Genomic DNA, 21,976 nt, shown 5'->3' on the forward strand with positions numbered 1-21,976 from the left:
GTAGTTACTCACTGCTTTTGAATTGATTTTGGAATGAAACGTGTATTTTCTTTTCTTTATACAGGACACTGGTCTCTCCGAGTCAATGGAGATCGATCACAACTCGAGCGCTAATTTCGATGAGGTAGGTGTATATGCATCATGCCAGTAGAAGTGGGTAGCTAATGTGTACTAGTGAATTCTCTCCCTGGCACAACTATATGATATTCTTACCTGTGCTCCATCAGACTGTCCCATTGACCTCTGGATAAACGTTCCATGCTTTGTGCAGCCCTATTAATTTGAGCTGTCTCTTGTTTTGTAGATGTTTTCTCCCCCCACTCACTGTGAGTCAAAGGGCAGCCCCTCTCCTGAGAAGCCTGCCTCGGAACAGGAAGGGAAGGGCGCCTGCAAAGACAAGGCCCTGGATCCTGCCTTCCCATTGGTGTATGAGCAGCCCCGCCACATCCAATACGCTACCCACTTCCCCATCCCCCAGGTAAGCAGCCCTGAGAGAGGCTTTGGCTAGCTCAGTTCTAACACACATGGAATTCAATCTGGGTCATCAGTGCAACTGTAGACCATGATAGCCCTCTGAGCTAAAGCCCAGGCTCTGGGAGCTGTATAGTTTCAGAAAGTTTACCTATCACCCCAGCAGAGCTTAATGAACTACCGCTGCTACATTGGCACATGTTGTTTGGTTGTTGGTCTACTCAAGGCAATTTTAGCCCTTCAAGCTAAAACACACATTTTCAGCTTTCTGGCGTTGCTTTGCACCCAACCTCAACTACATAGTCTATGCACAAATTGACTCACTCCTTGACACAGTTAGCCCTCTAAACAAAAGACAGATCTCAGATGACTCATAACAACTGGGTGGCTCTGTGAACTACCTCCACCATGCATGTATTGACTCATTCCTTGACAGTTAGCCTTCTGAGCTAAAGTCTAGGCATTAGCTATTAGTGCCGACATAAGTCGGCACTGATCTTAAGCTATGTGAACTACCTCCACTACATAATGCACAGTGCACACATTGACTGACTCGTCGTCGTCCCCAGGAGGAGAGTGCCAGTCACGAGTGTAACCAGCGACTGGTGGTGCTCTACGGCGTGGGCAAGCAGCGAGACGAAGCGAGGCACGCCATCAAGAAAATCACCAAAGACATCTTGAAGGTGCTCAACCGCAAAAGCACAGCAGAGACCGGTAAGAATAGTACTGCTTCCAGTTCTTATTTGACTCTTGTTTTTAATGACCTCATCTTTGGGCCTTCTGTTTTCCCTGGAGCAATATGGCCTGTGAGTTTCTATCTGCCGTTGCTTTTAGAATTTTTCACGTAGAGAGAAAGACTATGCTCGTTCTGGAAACTCCAGACTTTGACATGAATTTGAGCACCAGTCATGACGCGCAACCATAGATTTATTGAGTGAGGTTGTATATTCCCACAACTCTCAGCAGATGTGCCCCCTGTCTATCACATTCCACATACTGTTTGAGCAGATTGCAGTAAGACGTTATTTTGTTAACTTTGTTTTTGATGGACGCTGTGCTTGTTTTTAGTGCATCACAAATGGCACCCTATTCCCACTACTTAAAGTAGTGCACTATGTAGGGAATAGGGTACCATTTGAGAGACAGTTGCTATTACATCTGCCCCTATCTGATCCCTTCAATAATGTTTCCCAGGTTGAAAACTGTCCTCAGAAACCTTCATATCTCTTCTCCAACACTCTTTCCTCTCTGTTATTCATTATTGAACACAGGATTTTTGACGATTGACTCCAGGGCTAGCATCCTATATTCAATATTCATTTCCATCCTGTCCAATTTCTATGCTAGTAGCTGTAATTTGCTGCCACTCATCTTATCTCTCTTAGCATGTGACATTAACAAGGGTGATTTGAGAAGTTATAATTATGCAGCCTCAAGGGATTTTTTTCTTATGTCATTCAAGTCATTTATGTTCAGCCATATTCCTGCTTAAGAGTTGAGCAGATGGCCTTCTGGTTACAAGCCCATTTCCCTTGTGCTTTGCATAACCTTCTCTGTTCCGTTTTAGATTTTAAGCCATTTGAGCACTGTCATTATAATGTGAACTTCAAAAGTGAGGGGCCTTGAATGTGATTATAATGGATGCAACCCAAATGGCACCCTAGTCCCTAGGGGCCCTAGGGGCCCTGATCAAAAGTTGTGCACTATATATAGGGATGCAACCATTTGTCATCAGTAGAGCTCTAACCTTTTTAGGAAGGCTGTGTGTGTGTGTGTGTGTGTGTGTGTGTGTGTGTGTGTGTGTGTGTGTGTGTGTGTGTGTGTGTGTGTGTGTGTGTGCGCGCGCGCGCATTCGGAAAGTATTCAGACCCTTTCACTTTTTTCACATTTTGTTACGTTACTGTCGTATACATTTAATCCATTGAAGAATATTTTCCCTCAATCTGCACACGATACCCCATGATGACAAAGCAAAAACAGGTTTAGAAATGTATAAAAATAATCACATTTGCATAAGTATTCAGACCCTTTACTCTACTTTTTTGAAGCACCTTACAGCATCGGGTCTTTATGAAGCAATTACAGTCTCGGGTCTTCTTGGGTATGACGCTACAAGCTTGGCACACCTCTATTTGGGGAGTTTCTACCATCTCTGCAGATCCTCTCAAGCTCTGTCAGATTGGATGGGGAGCGTCGCTGCACAGCTATTTTCAGGTCTCCAGAGATGTTCGATCGGGTTCAAGTCCGGGTTCTGGCTGGGCCACTCAAGGACATTCAGAGACTTGTCTCGAAGCCACTCCTGCGTTGTCTTGGCCGTGTGCTTCGGGTCGATGTCCTGTTAGAAGGTGAACCGTCGCCCCAGTCAGGTCCTGAGCGCTCTGGAGCAGGTTTTCATCAAGGATTTCTCTGTATACTCTGTTCATCTTTCCCTCAAGCCTGACTAGTCTCCCAGTCTCTGCCGCTTAAAAACATCTCCACCACCATGTTTCACTGTAGGGATGGTGCCAGTTTTTCTCCAGACGTGACGCTCGTCATTCAGACCAGAGAGTTCAATCTTGGTTTCATCCGACCAGATAATCTTGTTTCTCATGGTCAGAGTCCTTTAGGTGCCTTTTGGCTAACTCCAAGCAAGCTATCATGTGCCTTTTACTGAGGAGTGGCTTCCATCTGACCGCTCTACCATAAACGCTTGATTTGTGGAGTGCTGCAGAAATAGTTGTCCTTCTGGAAGGTTCTGTCAGAATGACCATCGGGTTCTTGGTCACCTCCCTGACCAAGGCCTCCTCCCCCGATTGCGCAGTTTGGCCGGGCGGCTAGCTCTAGGAAGAATCTTGGTGGTTCCAAACTTCTTCCATTTAAGAATGATGAAGGCCACTGTGTTCTTGGGGACCTTCAATCCTGCAGAAATGTTTTGGTACGCTTCCCCAGATCTGTGCCTCGACACAATCCTGTCTCTGAGCTCTATGGACAATTCCTTCAACCTCATGGCTTGGTTTTTGCTCTGACTTGCCCTGTCAACTAGGGGACCTTTATATAGACAAGTGTGTGCCTTTCCAAATCATGTCCAATCAATTGAATTTACCACAGGTGGACTCCAATCATGGATGATCAATGGAAACAGGATTCACCTGAGCTAAATTTCGAGTCTCATAGCAAAGTGTCTAAATACGTATGTAAATAATGTATTTCTGTTTTTTATTTTTAATACATTTGTAAAAAACTGTTTTCGCTTTGTCATTATGTGGTATTGTGTGTAGAATGATGAGAAACCTTTTAATCCATTTTATAATAAGGCTGTAACGTAACAATGTGGAAAAAGGGAAGGGGTCTGAATACATTTGAGTGGCCTTTTATTGTCCCCAGCACAAAGGAGAAATGCTCACCAACAGGGATGTGCACAAAATTCGAGAGCAATGAGCTTTCTGTGCGTATGAAACATGTTTTGAATCTATTATTTCAGCTCATGAAACATGGGACCAACACTTTACATGATGCGTTTTCAATATTTTTTAATAGGACTTTTATTTATCTCTTCTCTGTCAGGAGGAGAGGAAGGACAGAAGAGGAAGAGGACTAAGCCTGAGGCCTTCCCCACAGCAGAGGACATCTTCTCCAAATTCCAGCACCTCTCCCATTTTGATCAGCACCAGGTCACCTCTCAGGTTAGACACCCCCCCATAGCTGTCCAGTCTCATTGTTTTAAGTGTGCTCCAAAACTTGCTATTGGAATCCTCTGAAATTATTCGTTAAAAATCGATACTTATGATATGTCCGACATTCAATTCTTCTGAGGTACAGTTAAATGATTTTCATAAAACAATGTCTTTAATGGCAAACAGATATTTTCAATTACTTTACTAAAGTATACAATGTTATGGATATTCAGTTATGTTTTTACTGTAGGCCTGTGTAGTAGTGATGAAGTTCGGCTCTTTTTACTGACAAGTCTTTTTGACTCGTTCAGTCAAAATAACCAATCTTTTGACTAATTTAATTCATTTGAGTCAGTAATGCGAAGCACATAGGACCCCCTACCGTGAACGATGGACCTGAAAACAACTCGAAAGAGTTATGATCAGGTTTGGAAATGAACATCCGCCAGATGCGGGTAGATTTTGTCATTGGTGGGTAAGAATTGATATTTTATCAGCCATGTTGGCGGGTGGTCACACAGAGCATTTGGAAATGGTTTTGAAAAATCCAAGCCCACATGTAAATGTTGGTCCAATTGTCAAGAAAGGCTACTAAAATGTGACTTTGTCCTCGTGTTTCTTGGCTAGTTACATCGTTCTGTTCACACGCTAGGTTTTTCAATGTTTGAGTTTGATGTAACTGTCTGCTGCAGTCTGAGTATTTTTTTTCATCACAGAAAAGCAAGTGCCCAAATTACTATGGTAATGGCCTGTCCCTTTTAAAGGGCCATCTGACATTTGTTTTTGTCTCACCTTATGATTGAGCATGGATCACTCCCCCAAAATATCAGAGTAGATCCCCCAACTAATAATAATAAATAAGCTGTATCACTCAGTCTTTTGTAGCAGGGTATGCACTTTGTTGATTCTTGATGTTCAGTTGTAAAACTGTTTATCTGTTTTAACATATTGGTTAAAAGATGCAGGTCACAAAAGTGAAATGAAGAAATATACCCCATTTTACTTCTTACTAGTAATTCATTAGAAAGCATGCTCATCTGTTTTTTGGTATAATTATGAAGGAAAAAATATTTGGGCTGGTAAAAAATCTGACTGGCCGGTAGATTTTTTTTTAATCTACTTGCCACAGTGGCTGGTGGACCAAAAAGTACATTTCCAAGCCTGATCATGATTCTACGAGCATGGCGTTCACCATAGGGGGCTTATTGGAGCTGTCATTTGTGACAGACTTGTAAACGTGTACTTTAAACTATGTATATTTGTTGATTGCTAGGCATACAAATACGATAATTTATTGATAGCTTTGAAACAAGGTCTAGTTGTGGCCGCAACCAGACTAGATTGTGAAATACTCTTGTTGGAATGCATTGACTACTGTCAGGGTAATAAGTATCCTGACAACTCACATTAAATTCTTCCGCTGCTCTGTTGTTCGCTACATACTGTACATCCCACTGCTGAGAAGAAATGAATATGCGTGGTGTAGCGTTTGGCCAGAGCAAGGAGTCTGGGTAGTCAGGCAAGGTAATAAGCACAGTCGTTCGCTAATTGAAGACCCCCAAACGATTCGAGTTTGTTGAGCAGAGGCTTTTGGTTCTTCAAAGCTGTGTCCATCATAACATTAAATAATCAATTATTTGCAGTCATTCTTGCTCCAATGCGATCAATTATCAGTTCTGAACACAGTGGCGTGTATTCATGCATGCTCAGGGAAGCCAGGCTTCCCACAAATTTACCAATAGTTTTATTTTTTAATCTTTCGTCTGTTTCATAATTTCCCTTTAATTCACAAGAGGCTGAATGTATCTCACAGGAGGAAGCATCAGAGAGCGAAACAGCGCCCCTCTGTCTCTCTACGTGTAGGCCATCTATCTGATGCTGTCTGGTCCAAATGATTTTGACATTGTTACCGCCCGTAGCATTAAAGACAAGGGATGCCTGCGATCATATGGCCTTGGCTTCCCCAGTGATTTTACCCACCCACCGCTACTGTCTAAACATGTCTTTTTCTTCTCTATGCTCATGACCTATTGTCCTGCGTGCATATGACCAACAGTTGGTGGTCGGAGCACGTCTCTGGAGCACGTCTCTGGAGCACGTCTCTGGAGCCAGAGGAACATGTATTAATCCTACTGTAGGACTCATTGTGGCCTGCAGGTCAAACAAATGAGTCACTCAGGGGGAAAAAATCATGACTGAAGTCAGTAAAAAGTGTTGTTCCAAAATAACTCTGTTAGCGAACTGCACATCACTACTGTGTAGAGGTAATAATGCTGTTGGCCTTCTCTCTGACTAGGTGTCCAGGAATGTTCTGGAACAGATCACCAGCTTTGCCTTAGGGATGTCCTATCACCTGCCCCTGGTCCAGCACATCCAGTTCATCTTTGACCTCATGGAGTACTCCCTCAACATTAGTGGCCTCATCGACTTTGCCATTCAGGTATAGCTTTGTCTCTAATGTCAAGGAATATAATCACAGCATTTAATTCCACTTCTCGTAGTTATACAGTAATATTTCCTTTGTCTACTCTTATGCCTGAGTCTGCTTCTCTCACTGGTTTCTGTTAGTGGTTGTTTACTGTTGTTCTCCCCTTGATGCTTTAGTATCATTTGTATGAATCATCATTCTATAACCAACCTTCTGTCTCTTCCCCGTGCGTTTGTGTGTATCTAGCTGCTGAATGAGCTGAGCCTGGTGGAGGCAGAGCTGCTGCTCAAGTCATCCAGCCTGGTGGGTAGCTACACCACAGGTCTGTGTCTGTGCATCGTGGCCGTGCTGAGGAGGTACCACTCCTGCCTCATCCTCAACCCAGAGCAGACGGCCCAGGTCTTTGATGGGTAAGTCTTACAAGCTTAACCCTTAGGCTTTAGCCAGACTGCTCCATTGAGAACGGACACCAAATTAGAAAGGGTGAATTTTGGTCTGTGTGCGTGTTCATCTTTTCTAATTGGCTAATGTAGCCGTCGGCCTGTCAAAAGTTCAACTCTTCTGAACTTTTTGTTCGTTGACCGACCACGTGCGACTCCCATTGAGAAAGCATTGGATATGGATAAAATCTATGGGCCAGTTTGGCCGCGCCCTTAACCATTCACCACTATAGCCTGGGTGCTAATGTTATCTAAGCCTTAACCATTCACCACTATAGCCTGGGTGCTAATGTTATCTAAGCCTTAACCATTCACCTCTATAGCCTGGGTGCTAATGTTATCCAAGCCTTAACCATTCACCTTTATAGCCTGGGTGCTAATGTTATCCAAGCCTTAACCATTCACCTCTATAGCCTGGGTGCTAATGTTATCCAAGCCTTAACCATTCACCTCTATAGCCTGGGTGCTAATGTTATCTAAGCCTTAACCATTCACCTCTATAGCCTGGGTGCTAATGTTATCTAAGCCTTAACCATTCACCTCTATAGCCTGGGTGCTAATGTTATCTAAGCCTTAACCATTCACCTCTATAGCCTGGGTGCTAATGTTATCCAAGCCTTAACCATTCACCTCTATAGCCTGGGTGCTAATGTTATCTAAGCCTTAACCATTCACCTCTATAGCCTGGGTGCTAATGTTATCCAAGCCTTAACCATTCACCTCTATAGCCTGGATGCTAATGTTATCCAACCATTCACCTCTATAGCCTGGGGGTGCAATTCAATAGCATTGCGTTATTGGATGCAGAAACAGTCGGGTACCTAAGCTGCCAATAAACCCGCCTGTTTTTTTTACAGACCTGGGTCATAAAAATTGTAGCTAAATCAAATACGCCCCTCAAATACTTTGAAGTGTGCACTTTTGGAACTATTCCATTGGTGCCATTGTATCCTGCACTCGATTCAACCTGTCTTCTGTAACTCATTTAGTACAGAAAGCTTTCTGTCCTTTGTTGTTTTGCATTGTGTTTTAATACTATTCATTGACCAGGTTGCGCATCGTGGTGAAGTCGGGGGTGAACCCAGCTGACTGCTCCTCAGCCGAGCGCTGCATCCTGGCCTACCTGTACGACCTCTATACCTCTTGCTGTCACCTAAAGAGCAAGTTTGGAGAGATCTTCAGGTAAAACATCAACATGGACTAGCAACTGTTCAATGCAGTTTTATTGTATACTGTAGTTTCCCTGTGATGTTTAAGGGGGCCAAGTCATGTTACATGCTAATATTGTGTTGAAAGTAAAATATTTTGCCCCACATGGTAGCCATATAATGATAGAACCAATCGGTGTCCTTTCTCTCCCTCTTTTGTCCAGTGAGTTCTGCTCCAAGGTGAAGAACTCCATATACTGTAACATCGACCCGTCTGACTCCAACATGCTGTGGGACCCTGTGTTCATGATGGAGGCCATCGCCAATCCGTCGGCCCACAATTTCAACCACAGCATGGTGGGTAAGATCCTCAATGACAGCCCCGCCAACCGCTACAGCTTCGTCTGCAACGTGCTCATGGACGTGTGCGTGGACCACAGGGACCCCGAGAGGCAAGCATTGTTTTTCTATAAAACCATTATCAATAATTGATTGTTGATACGTCCAGATGCATTGAAACAATACAGGATTCTTGTCAACTCACCAGGTATACGTATCTTACCTGAATTCAATAGTAAGGTGTTACGAGTTTAATGTGTATCTCTGCAGGGTGAATGACATTGGGATCCTATGTGCGGAGCTGACTGCCTACTGTCGCTCTCTGAGTGCTGAGTGGCTGGGCGTCCTCAAAGCCCTCTGCTGCTCCTCCAACAACGGCAACTGTGGCTTCAACGACCTCCTGTGCAACGTGGACGTGAGTTCACACTCGCAGCACACACACACACCTTGCAATAGCCTTGCGCCTCTCTCTGCACCAATTAATGTGCATGGCTCACTCAGGCTCTGAGAGGCATGGGTTAGAGGGGAACACTGACAGTTACATTCCAATAATTAGCAGTTCACATCAAATGTGAACATTTATTCTCTCTTCTGTCTCAGGTCAGCGATCTCTCCTTCCATGACTCTCTGGCCACCTTCGTAGCCATCCTCATCGCCCGCCAGTGTCTTCTTCTGGAGGACCTGGTCCGTTGCGTAGCCATCCCCTCCCTCCTCAACGCTGGTAAGAGCTCCTCTGTCAGCCCCAGACCCGTAGCCAGGGTCCTGTTCATTAGGCACCAAATGGAAGAAAACGAACTGAAACATTGAGGGACTACCTGGACTTGTCCAATAAGAAATGTACTCGAGCTGGGTGATATGGCCAAAATCTCATATTCCGATAACGATACATATGATATAGCACATTTTCTGTCAATTAAATGAACGTTTATATAAAATGACCATGTTAAGGGTTATTTCTTTTTACATTTTGAATTATACTCAAACAAATAAAAAGGTACTTACTCATATTTGATTATTTATTTTATTTAGAACCTGTGCAAATTTTCAATTAAGCATGTAACAAAATATGAATGTATAAAATCTATAAAGGTGAATAGAAAACACTTCAACTACAGTTGCAAACAAAATAAATGTAGGCCTAAAATATATATATATTTTGGGGGGCTTGCTTGTTTTGCATGTTATTTTGGCATTAATACGTGTCACATCAATTTGGTACCTTGGGTTGAGTGTTAGCACCAACTCACGAAACCCCCGTTTCTCCACCGTGTAAATTGGGGCCTTGTCTTTGCAGATGTAAGTTGTAACGGCAGCTGTTATCTCCTTCCATCTTCGTGATTCTTTGCCATATGGTGTGCCGCGGGCAAAAGCCTCTTGCAACGTCTGAGTCGAGGGTTTGTTTTGAGCACTCGTCTGTACTTTTTGGGGTCTTATCCGTAGACTCTCTCCGTACTGGTTTACATGATTCTTGCGTAGGTGGTAAAATAGGTTAGTGGTGTTTCAGCCTGTTCTCGGGACCGGCCTGCGGCATATTTTGCAGTGGACGGTTTTCTGGTCCGTTTCAGACTTTTCATACCCAAACCACGTCCATGCGCCCGAAGTTGCCTCTCTTTTAGGAACGAGCTCTGTGTCACGTAGACTCTCTTCCATGTTTGTTTGTGTTACAAATGTGTGTGGAAGAACGCAAAGCGTCGTCCAATTGACGAAAAATATTGCCGTAAAGAGTGTGATTTGCGACACAACGAAATAAAGGATGGAGCACAATATGAAACGATAGACGTTTTTCTATCGTCACATGATATACATTGTCATACGATATACATTGTCATACGATATACATTGTCATATCGCCCAGCCCTAAAATGTACATTTTCACTTTTTGTTGGAAAACGTTTTCAAGCTCATGCCCCAATGAATACCACCCAGACTTTAACTCACAGATCCTCAGGTCCAAGTCTCTTCACAGGATCTATATTTAATGTAGCCTAGCTACCCAGCCAACAGGTCCTGTTAGAAATGATTGAATGGTACACTGAGGCCTGCCCTGCCTGAATGCCTCTCCTGGTTCTGAAGGAACTCCCTGCCCCATAATGCATTGCTTGCTTCTTCTGTCTGAGAGGGAGGCATATGCCACAGTGTGTTTGATCCCTCTCTGCAGTTTGTGTGCACATGCGCTGTGGCTAGTCAAGGCTGCCCCTTGCCCAGACAAGGCCCCATTCAGCCTGTTTTCAAAGTCCCCTGCGGGCGTTAGTTACCACGCGTGCTGCCCTCTACCCTCCCCTTCTCCTCAGCCAGCAGTTCAGCTATGTGTCAAATTCTTGCTTGGCGACACTCCTTCGCAGCCAGGCTCTGAAAATGGCACTTAGTATTTGGTACTCCTTGAAAGTCAATTTAGGACACCTTCCAAGTTCTTCAAGCGCTTCTGTTCTCTGTAGTTGGCTGTGTTATTCATTTGCCATGTCATCTTGACAACTTGAAGCTCAAGGCTGTTAGTGTAAAGTGTATATATTTTTTTGGTCATACTGGCCCATTCATTATGTATTAGAATTTTGTTTAAATTTGAAAAATTTGATTTTGCTAAAGCAGTTTTAATCCCCTTCAGATTCAGTGTTGAGGGTGTGTGTGTGCCCGTCTAACCTACCTCTCTACCGCTCTCTGTGTGTCTCTCCCCCCAGCCTGCAGTGAGCAGGACTCTGAGCCCGGAGCCCGTCTGACCTGCAGAATCCTGCTGCACCTCTTCAAGACACCCCAGCGCAACCCCTGCCCCCAGGATGGAGCCAAGTCAGGTACACACCCAGCAAGCCCCTCCCCCACACACCCATTTGAACCCACATCGGATCAAATGTTAATTAATTAATAAAGGCTTTGATTTAATGATTGTTTTAAAGATACAATTTTATATTTTGCAGATAAATCTTCTGTTGGGATCCGGTCGTCGTGTGACCGTCACCTTCTGGCTGCATCACAGAACAGCATAGTGGTTGGAGCTGTTTTTGCTGTCCTAAAGGCCGTCTTTATGCTAGGTACAACTTTCAGTATTATGCTATTATTTTGTCATTAAAGTTGCATACAAGTCCACTTTGACAATTGAATGTGATTAGATTGATTTAGTTATTAAATGTCTATCTATTACAACTGGTCACCAGTAAGACCACATAACCCTTAAGTTATATATTTTGTAACATTTTATCTCCATCTCTCTCTAGGCGATGCAGAACTGAAGGGATCGGGATTCTCTCACCCCGCCGGCCTCGACGACATCGCCGACGACGACATGGGTTCCAAGAAGTCGGGCGGCCGCACCGTCTCCATAGAAACGGCCAGCCTGGACGTGTACGCCAAGTATGTGCTGAAGAGCATCTGCCAACAGGTGAGAACATGAGAAAGAAGGTTATGGTTCACACCAGGGTTACATTTTTCGCTCACACCAGAAGCTGCATATTTCCGAATGCAGTAATGTCCAGGTGTGGAGTCCATTTCATTACAGTTTCATTTCAGTCAATCCAGGAAGTAAACTGAAATTCAAATTTTTCTAATTGAAAGCTACTGGAATTTCTGTTCACTTCCTGAATTGAAATGCAATTGACCCCTTCTCTGGTAATGGCACTCTATTTCTATGCATGTAATCCTATCCGATAGTCTAAATCCTAATAGATAACTTTTGAAAACGGGTCCCTGGTGCTCTCATGAGAGGCAAGGTTGACCCCCACCCGTTAGTCTGTTATTTTCCTCCACAACACCAACAATTACAAACTTCAGTCCTGACCACTACTTCTGTTTTCCACAGAGAAGCACATTGTTTAGTGGTAGTTGCTTAATGTCGACAGGTGCTAGTCATTGTAAATCTCAATTTGCTTTTACCATAAATAAAAGCAGTGTGTGCCTAGCTGTTGTTAACAGATTGTGTACAGTGGAAAAACAAACTCAAAGTATTTTTAAATTGATGTAGTGATTATTTTTTATTTTTTTCATATGATACAATTAGGAATTTTCTAATTATGATTTTAATTTTGATTCTCTTTCTGCATTGACTGAATTGAAAACTGAATTAACCCAAACCCTATTCAGTATATACCCCTTGGTGATCTCTCTCTCTTCACCCATCTCTCCTGCTGTCCTTCTCCATCAGGAGTGGGTGGGCGAGCGCTGTCTCAGGTCCCTGTCGGAGGACAGCAGTGCCCTGCAGGACCCGGTGCTGGTCAACATCCAGGCCCAGCGGTTGCTGCAGCTCATCTGCTACCCCCACCGCCAGCTGGACAGTGAGGAGGGGGACAACCCCCAGAGGCAGCGCATCAAACACATCCTCCAGGTCAGCCCACACAAGCCCTATGCACTGACCACAGGGCTGCGTTCAGCAGGGCACAATGTTGTGGAACATTCAGATAAAAACATTGTGGAACAAACATGCCTTTCTGTAATGTAGAATAAGGAAACATTACATTTCTGTCTGTGCTGAATGTTGCCCTGGCAACAGACAGCACTTCTCATGGGCAGAGTAGACTTTTCACTTTTCCATCAAGGGCAGCAGATGTATGACCTAAAAGCTTTTTCTGGAAATTGCTTTGAAATGGTTTTTTGAAGCCATCAAGGCAAGTTGTAAGTGAATCAGTGTCAGCCCTAGATGATCCTTGGGGATGGCTGAGAGCACAGCAGAAAGACGCACACGGCACATTCATTAGAAATGGGGGGGTTGTGGGTGCTAGAATGAATCAGTGGGTGAACTGTCTCTGAACCCCTGCCTTAGCTCAGCAGACCACATTAGGGTACATGAGTGTTCTGAGTTTTGTGAATGGCATTACTGCCATCTGCTGACTAAAGCGCCGCTACAGGGAGAGTGGAGCTAAAGGTCTCTGACTATTTAACTGCTTGGAGATGATTGTGCTATATAAATGTCTAAAAGTGGTGTCCTATCCTCCGGCCTCTAGAACATGGACCAGTGGACCATGAGACAGTCATCCCTGGAGCTGCAGCTTATGATCAAGCAGAGTACTAACAACGTAAGTTATCAAACTCCAGTGTCCTGTAAGGCCCTGAAAACACTCACAACACTGCCATCTAGGCACAATTAAGCATTTTAGTTTTTTTCTAAATAAAATAATGATTTAGAATACAATCCATCTGTAAAGTTCATGTGTGCCTTTAATTAAATTAAGTACATTGAGATAGAATATTAAAGTGGATTATGTCATAACCCTTCATAACTGTAAAATGTGGTGATAATGGCAGCCATCTTGTTCAGGGATCAATTCCCTGTGATTGAGGTTAAGTGGACGAACTCGTCTTCCTTGTCTCCCTGCAGGAGCTGTACTCCTTATTGGAGAACATCGCCAAGGCCACTATCGAGGTGTTCCAGAAGTCAGCGGAGATGAACTCCACCAACCTCTCAGGGAACGGGTCAGCCGGCGCCGGAGGTTCTGCCTCCAACAGCAACAACCCAAGCAAGAAACCAGTGTTGAGGTGTGTGTGACCTTTCTAAATTCTCTCTCCCATTTTAAAAATAGGCAGAGACTGTGGAACTGTAGGTAACCTCTCCCGTCCCACCCCCCTGAATCCTTTTTCACCAGAGCTGAAGATCTGAATCACGTTCTGCGCATGGGTTTCTTTACCTCTACTTTACACACACATTTCTGTGGTCACCCTCCCTTCACAAGTCTCACTGTCAATCGTGAATGATAATTCTTCATGTTTTACTGGTGAAACGTCCATGCAGCAGCTGCATACCAACAATTTAATCTCCATCAGTTTCATGGGGATATGCATTTAGATCTTCTTGAGTTATACAGTGTTTCAAAGTAGGTACAGTGAGTACATTTTAGAGCATGGTGTTAAACTGAAGCATACCTCTGTTTTTAGTTTCAATCAAAGCACATATTTTGCCTGGTGATGTCTGCTTTTGAGTTTTGGTCACACTATTATATTCACTTCTGTTATGTAGAATACTTTAATCTTTCAAACATGGATTTTACTTTATTAAACAAGCACCATTCGCCTGAGTAGCCTGAGCATGTGCAGGTTTCTCATAAAGTAAAGATACTCGCACATGCGGAGAAGCTTCTGGACCTTTAGCTGTCGGAAAGAGGGGTCCAGAAAAGTTGGATCCGCAGCCACCGTAAAAAATATGTAGGAATATTGAGTTATCGGAGAAAACACATGGTAAAATGGTTATTTGCAATCTTATTATTTGATTATAACTTTTTGTTGAAATGCATTGAAACAAGCATGGATCATAGGTACTACCAATTATCAAATTTCAACCAGAAAATATCCATTGTTTTCATATCTCTTTTGGTGAAACCATTTGAATCCCCTAAAGTGGGGGTCGGCAACAGGTGGTCCGCGGGCCAAAACCGCCCTGTGAGTGAATGTTTTTAGCCCCCTGAAGATTTCAGTAAAAACTATAAAACCGGTGCGCCTGGCACCTGCTACCATACCCTGTTCACTTAACTTTTGTCTTTCCCATTCACCCTCTAAATAACACGCATACACAATCCATGTCTCAATTTACGTTGATTTGAAGTGGATTTAACAAGTGACATCAACAAGGGATCCTGGCGTTCACCTGGTCAGTCTCATGGAAAGGGCAGTGTTCCTAATGTTTTGTGCATTCAGTGTAGAGAATCTTTCTAAGGATTTTAGTTTTTAGGTAAAAAAAAGATATCACCAGGTATTCAGCTAAAAATATGTTTCATTTTGGAAATCTGTTCCCAAATATTCAATGAATAAAAAGAGACGTGGTCGTGTCTCAAGGAAATCAAGGTATGAAATTGTTATCAAATACAATCTCTTATTGGGCTTAGTTGTGGTCAATTTTCAGTGTACAAATATTATAATTATGTTCCGGCCCACCGACCATCTGCTGTGACACATCATCCTGTGGCTGAATCTAGTTTCCTACCCCTAAGCTAAAGAATCATCATCATTGTTGGTGAAATCTAACCTCGGCGTAACAGCTCATTCTTTTTGTTTGTGTTCCCCCCAGTTCGTCTGAGCGGTCTGGTGTGTGGCTGGTGGCGCCACTGATAGCCAAGCTGCCCACCTCGGTCCAGGGCCACGTCCTGAAGGCGGCAGGGGAGGAGCTAGAGAAGGGACAGCATCTGGGGTCCTCCTCACGCAAGGAGAGGGACCGGCAGAAACAGAAAAGGTCAGACAACTCACTCCGACTATTTTGGGTCATGTAGATCATGCTCATTTTGTCAACATGGTTGTACTTTCATCCAGAAAGCGTGATAATCTCCTTTAGATACTAAATACAAATTGGATGCAAGAGTTATTATGATGCAATTATGATAACATTTTTGCCCCAGCTTTGATATTCCCAAATTGATGATGGATGTCTTGCCCTTACACTTTTGTCTGTTTCTAGCATGTCTCTGCTGAGCCAGCAGCCCTTCCTGTCTCTGGTGCTGACCTGTCTAAAAGGCCAGGATGAGCAGAGGGAGGGCCTCCTCACTTCCCTCTACAGTCAGGTGCAGCAGGTAACACTCAACACAGCCTCTCCTCCATTTTCCTGTCTACCCAAACTCCAAATGCTACGCCACGCCCACAGAAGTTCGTTTCCTTTCCGCAATGAGTCTGAATCGGAGTTACCTCCCTGACGATTTCTAGAACGCCAACACATTGTAATTTTTCCGATTGGTCCCAGAAATCGATGGGTTGGGCCAGAGCCAGAACACACGTGGGTAAAGCAGCGGTTTGAAAATGTGTCATTGGTTTTAATACTCTGATTATTTAGAGATAATCCAATCACTGATGACTTTGTTTTGTACAACAACTGTCATTTTGACGTCACTTCAACAATGTCAGTCTGACTGAAGTATGTAGCTAACAGAGAGCAGCGGAAGAATTCAGTTGGAGTCGTCAGACAACTCCCCCGTCTTCTCCCACCTTACCTCTATAATTCCCAAATCCCAACTTGAGATCTGTGTGCATAACTGAAGAGTCCGTTGACATCAATGAACATACTTTTGTGTAAAAATGTACATCTCAAGTTAGGATTCCCCCCTCAGTGTGCTTAATGTTGGCTAAATGTGCCGTCTCATGCTGACTGCTGCTATTGGCTACGTTTCCATCTTCCAGATTGTAACGAACTGGCGGGAGGACCAGTACCAGGACGACTGCAAGGCCAAGCAGATGATGCATGAGGCGCTGAAGCTGCGGCTCAATCTGGTGAGGGCTCTTCGTCACCATCGTCATCAAAGTCATGTTATCCCTGTCATGCCTGGAAGTGGTCACTTGTCTCAGTATCAGTTTGGACCAGATGGTATCTAAAGGGACAGAAATTCTTCACTAGAAAAAATTGGAAAGAGTTAACCTAAAATGACACAACGACTAGGTTCCAGTTTAACAACGTTTACTAAACCGTATTTCCACAATACATGGTTGCTATTGCGCTCAGGCCAGGTCCATCAACAGTGAGACTCCGGCACAGCCGTACTAATAACAGAGTGATAGCAGCGTAATAACAGAAATATAGGGATACTTAAAACATGAACTTAACAGAAAGTACGTCTGTAAACAGATGAAACCCAGTTACTTACTGCTACAGAACACTGTTTGTTTTATCCATTTAAAGTACGTAGAGATCAAATTCTTATAATATATTTTTTTAACTCCCGCCCTTTGAGTTTTCATGAACGGTTCTGAAATGCATACTAAAAAGAAATTGGATGTGTTATCTTTGCTGTCCAGGTGGGTGGGATGTTTGACACGGTACAACGCAGTACACAGCAGACCACGGAGTGGGCCGTGCTACTCCTCGACATCATCAGCAGCGGTACAGTGGACATGCAGTCCAACAAGTAAGTCACAACACAACTGCTCACACATTTTAAACTTCATGTTGTTATTGTAATGTCACCATGTAATGCATCACTGTATAATTTCCTCCCCTCCTGCTCTCTTCCACCTCCCTCCCTCCCGCTCGCTCACTCTCGCTCCCTACCTCCCTCCCGCTCGCTCGCTCCCCCCGCTCTCTTTCTCTTTCTCTCCCTCTCTCTCGCTCTCTCAGTGAGCTCTTCACCACGGTACTGGACATGCTGAGTGTGCTAATTAATGGCACGCTGGCTGCTGACATGTCTAGCATCTCTCAGGGCAGCATGGAGGAGAACAAGAGGGCTTACATGAACCTGGTCAAGAAGCTCCGGGTAAGATCACACACATCACACTGGATGTACACTATATATACAAAAGTATGTGGACACCCCTTCAAATTAGTGGATTCGGCTATTTCAGCCAAACCCTTGCTGAGCTGTATAAAATCGAGCACACAGCCATGCAATCTCCATAGACAAACATTCATGTTGGATGGCCTTACTGAAGAGCTCTGACTTTCAACGTGCCACCTTTCCAACAAGTAAGTTTATCAAATTTCTGCCCTGCTAGAGCTGCCCCGGTCAACTGTAAGTGCTGTTATTGTGAAGTGTAAACATCTAGAAGCAGCAACAGCTCAGCCACAAAGTGGTAGACCACACAAGCTCAGAGAACGGGACTGCCGAGTGCTGAAATGCGTAAAAATCGTCTGTCCTCGGTTGCAACACTCACTATCAAGTTCCAAACTGCCTTGAAGCAACATCAACACAATAATTGTTCGTCGGGAGCTTCATGAAATGGGTTTTCATGGCCGAGCAGCCGCACACAAGCCTAAGATCACCATGCGCAATGCCAAGCATTGGCTGGAGTGGTGTAAAGCTCGCTGCCATTGGACTCAAGCGTTCTCTGGAGTGATGAATCACGCTTCACCATCTGGCAGTACGACGGACGAGTCTGTGTGTGGAGGATGCCAGGAGAACGCTACCTGCCCAATGCATAGTGCCAACTGTAAAGTTTGGTGGATGAGGATTAATGGTCTGGGGCTGCTTTTCATGGTTTGGGTTAAGCCCCTTGGTTCCAGTGAAGGGAAATCTTAATGCTACAGCATACAATGACATTCTAGATGATTCTGTGCTTCCAACCTTGAGGCAACTGTTTGGAGAAGGACCTTTCCTGTTTCAGCATGACAATGTCCACATGCACAAAGCGAGGTCCATACAGAAATGGTTTATCGAGATCGGTGTGGAAGAACTTGACTGGCTTGCACAGAGCCCTGACCTCAACCCCATCGAACACATTTGGGATGAATTGGAACACTGACTGCAAGCCAGGCCTAATCGCCCAACATCAGTGGCCAACCTCACTAATGCTCTTGTGGCTGAATGGAAGCAAGTCCCTGCAGCAATGTTCCAGCATCTAGTAGAAAGCCATCTCAGAAGAGTGGAGGCTGTTATAGCAGCAAAGTAGAGACCAACTCCATACTAATGCCCATTATTTTGGAATGATATCCTTGACGAGCAGGTGTCCACATACTTGTGGTTATGTGGAATATATAATAATGTATGTCCTATGTAGCAGAGTATTCCGCCATTGTATTTTATGTATTGAAGTCAATGGAAGGTTGTTATGCTCTGTGCTCGCCACAAGAGGTCCCCACCCGCCTAGAATTCAGTTGAATCAAACTACTTCCAAAAAAATGCTAGGAAACATTTCAATTAAATACTTTTTGTCTCGTTCTCTGCTCAAAGGTATCAACAACTCAAGTGTTGTGTATTTGCAGAAAGAGCTGGGTGACCGGCAGTCAGAGAGTCTGGAGAAGGTGCGGCAGCTGCTCCCTCTACCCAAGCAGACCCGTGATGTCATCACGTGTGAACCACAGGGCTCGCTTATTGACACCAAGGGCAACAAGATCGCTGGCTTTGAGAAGGAGGTACAGTACTATGAGCTCTGACCCTTTGAAGGCATTGTCAACTCAATTGTTGCCTGTATTACTGTTTCTGTCACCAGTATTGAGATTGACTTTTTGGCCCACACGGTTCTTCATAAACTCTTGTCTTTCAGCTGTTCACTAGGAATGTCTTCAGTAACTTCTCTAAATAGCAGACCTGGGTTTTAGTTCAAATACTTGTTTGAGATTGCCTGGCGAAGTGGAACCAATGGAACAGTCCCAAAACTGTAAACCATACACTCTGTCTAGATGCAGTCCAGGCACCTTGAAATGCTCAAAGTTTCTGAAAACAAATAGTATTTGAACCCATGTCTGCTTAATATTCCTGCATCTCAACATCGTAGTTGTCAGGAGATATTTGTGGCAACACCAATAATTGTAATTTATATCGATGTAAAACCATCTTTCTCCTTTACCGTCAGGGTCTCCAAGTGTCGACCAAGCAGAAGATCTCTCCGTGGGACGTGTTCGAGGGCCTCAAGCACTCAGCCCCTCTCTCCTGGGGCTGGTTTGGCACGGTGCGCGTGGACCGTAAGGTGACCAAGTTCGAGGAACAGCAGCGCTTCCTCCTCTACCACACCCACCTGAAGCCCAAGCCGCGCAGTTACTACCTGGAGCCCCTCCCCCTGCCCCCTGAGGATGAGGAGCCGCCCACGCCCGCGCCCCAGGAACCCGAGAAGAAGATGGCGGAGCCAGTGAAGCCAGAGAAGAGCGTCCCTGCGGTGTCGTCCGACTCAACCAAGAAGAAGACCAAGAAGAAGAAGACACCGTCCACCAACAAGACTGAGGTTAGTGAGACACTGGGACAGGTCCTGTCCAACAAGACGGAGGTTAGTGAGACACTGGGACAGGTCCTGTCCAACAAGACGGAGGTTAGTGAGACACTGGGACAGGTCCTGTCCAACAAGACGGAGGTTAGTGAGACACTGGGACAGGTCCTGTCCAACAAGACTGAGGTTAGTGAGACACTGGGACAGGTCCTGTCCAACAAGACTGAGGTTAGTGAGACACTGGGACAGGTCCTGTCCAACAAGACTGAGGTTAGTGAGACACTGGGACAGGTCCTGTCCAACAAGACTGAGGTTATTGAGACACTGGGACAGGTCCTGTCCAACAAGACTGAGGTTATTGAGACACTGGGACAGGTCCTGTCCAACACTGGGACAGGTACTGTATTCTACCTAGCCTATCAGAAGACAAGATGAGTTACAACCATGTTGTTTATACCTGTCTGATCCTTTCAGATCTAGGCGATAGGTCTTTCTGGATTAGTTATCGTATAAATATAAAGTTTCTCATAGCTTTAAGCACTCATGAGTGGCATCTTGACAAGGGATTTGAAGGCCTTGTTCTAAGGGTCCAAAAGCTGGATGATGATGTTGTTGCACATATGACCATTCTTTTTCTTTTCTTTTTACTCCTTTTTCTCCCCAATTTCATGATATCTATTTGGTAGTTACAGTCTTGTCCCATCGTTGCAACTCCCTTACGGACTCAGGAGAGGCGAAGGTCGAGACCCATGCGTCCTCTGAAACACGACCTGCCAAGCCGCACTGCTTCTGATTGCTTAACCCGGAAGCCAGCCACACCAATGTGTCGGAGGAAACACCTTACAACTGGCGACCGTGTCAGCGTGCATGCGCCCAGCCCGCCACAGGAGTCACTAGAGCGCGATGGGACAAGGACATCCCGGCCGGCCAAACCCTCCCTAACCCGGACGACGCTGTGCCAATTGTGCGCCGCCTCATGAGTCTCCCGGTTCGTGGATGGCAGCAACACAGCCCGGTATCGAACCCGGATCTGTAGTGATGCCTCTAGCCTTAGACCGCTGCGCCACTCGCGAGGCCCACATATTACCGTTCTATACAAGTAGCATGTCTAATAGAAGATGCATGTCTTCTCCTCTCTCCAGGACTATGTGACCCGTACCCAGGGTGGAGTGCAGTATGGGACGTGTATACCCCCTGACCCCCTCATGAGCCAGCAGGCCCACCCCTACAGCAGGATAGGCTACAACCAGCAGCCCATGGGCATGTATGCTCAGAACCAGCCTCTGCCTCCAGGTCAGTGCCAACATTATCATTGTCTAAAACCAGGGTTCTGATCCAGGATCAGTTTTGCCTTATAGATCATGATAAATAAGATTACAAGGACAGCGGGGGTGCGTACCTGATCTTTGGTCAGCACTCCTACAACTGATACTGATGAATACAGGCCCTGTTGTATTTATTACTAGTGTGTTTTTACATTACTATCAAGAAAAAAAACACTCTGGAAACCTGTATTCCTCTCATGACCTTTGAATGCGACGTGATTTGTTCCAGCCCAGGACTAGATTTTAATGCTGGGGTGGCGCAAAACCCTGCAACCTTGTAGTTACCCCCAGGACTGTGTTGAAGCTATTTGGATTTTGACTTTAACGCTCATCTTTTTCCCCTTCAGGAGGCCCTGGTTTGGACACCCCGTACCGACCGGCCCGGAACCCTCAAATTGGCAAGATGATGCCCACGCGGCCCAGCTACCCAGGCATGATGCCCGGCATGCAAGGTGGCATGCCAGGCATGATGGGCATGGACAAGCAGTACCCGATGGGCTACAAGCCCCAACCCAACATTCCGCAGGGTCAGATTCTGCGCCAGCAGCTACAGGTCAGACTGGTGAGTGTGCAGTAACTAGACTCCACTGGAAGGGGACAGTAGTGAGTACAGAGGTTATTCTGGACTGGATCTACCACAGTGTGT

The 21,976-nt window shown here is 44.9% G+C and overlaps 1 protein-coding gene and 1 long non-coding RNA gene across 2 annotated transcripts in view; one reads left to right on the forward strand and one right to left on the reverse strand.

The window, feature by feature from the left end:
• Positions 1–21,976, forward strand: part of LOC115169794 (mediator of RNA polymerase II transcription subunit 12) — a 43,304-nt gene that overhangs the window by 15,118 nt on the left and 6,210 nt on the right. The window contains exons 14-38 of the mRNA XM_029725748.1: positions 65–124; positions 305–478; positions 1,041–1,185; positions 4,015–4,133; positions 6,421–6,564; positions 6,799–6,962; positions 8,043–8,174; positions 8,365–8,592; positions 8,750–8,894; positions 9,080–9,200; positions 11,155–11,265; positions 11,389–11,502; positions 11,686–11,849; positions 12,609–12,788; positions 13,405–13,476; positions 13,779–13,936; positions 15,459–15,620; positions 15,843–15,954; positions 16,556–16,645; positions 17,168–17,277; positions 17,487–17,622; positions 19,068–19,217; positions 19,658–20,023; positions 21,148–21,298; positions 21,678–21,892. Coding sequence (XP_029581608.1) covers positions 65–124; positions 305–478; positions 1,041–1,185; positions 4,015–4,133; positions 6,421–6,564; positions 6,799–6,962; positions 8,043–8,174; positions 8,365–8,592; positions 8,750–8,894; positions 9,080–9,200; positions 11,155–11,265; positions 11,389–11,502; positions 11,686–11,849; positions 12,609–12,788; positions 13,405–13,476; positions 13,779–13,936; positions 15,459–15,620; positions 15,843–15,954; positions 16,556–16,645; positions 17,168–17,277; positions 17,487–17,622; positions 19,068–19,217; positions 19,658–20,023; positions 21,148–21,298; positions 21,678–21,892 — 3,723 coding nt within the window. The remainder of the gene's footprint in view (positions 1–64; positions 125–304; positions 479–1,040; positions 1,186–4,014; positions 4,134–6,420; positions 6,565–6,798; positions 6,963–8,042; positions 8,175–8,364; positions 8,593–8,749; positions 8,895–9,079; positions 9,201–11,154; positions 11,266–11,388; positions 11,503–11,685; positions 11,850–12,608; positions 12,789–13,404; positions 13,477–13,778; positions 13,937–15,458; positions 15,621–15,842; positions 15,955–16,555; positions 16,646–17,167; positions 17,278–17,486; positions 17,623–19,067; positions 19,218–19,657; positions 20,024–21,147; positions 21,299–21,677; positions 21,893–21,976) is intronic.
• LOC115169803 (uncharacterized) lies at positions 8,198–10,182 on the reverse strand. Its single transcript, XR_003870925.1, has 2 exons — positions 9,699–10,182; positions 8,198–9,241 (listed from the first exon to the last, which is right to left on the reverse strand). It is a non-coding gene; the product is annotated as an uncharacterized LOC115169803 (long non-coding RNA).

Source organism: Salmo trutta, chromosome 3, assembly GCF_901001165.1.
Source record: "Salmo trutta chromosome 3, fSalTru1.1, whole genome shotgun sequence".
In the NCBI taxonomy this organism is placed as follows: Eukaryota; Metazoa; Chordata; class Actinopteri; order Salmoniformes; family Salmonidae; genus Salmo; species Salmo trutta.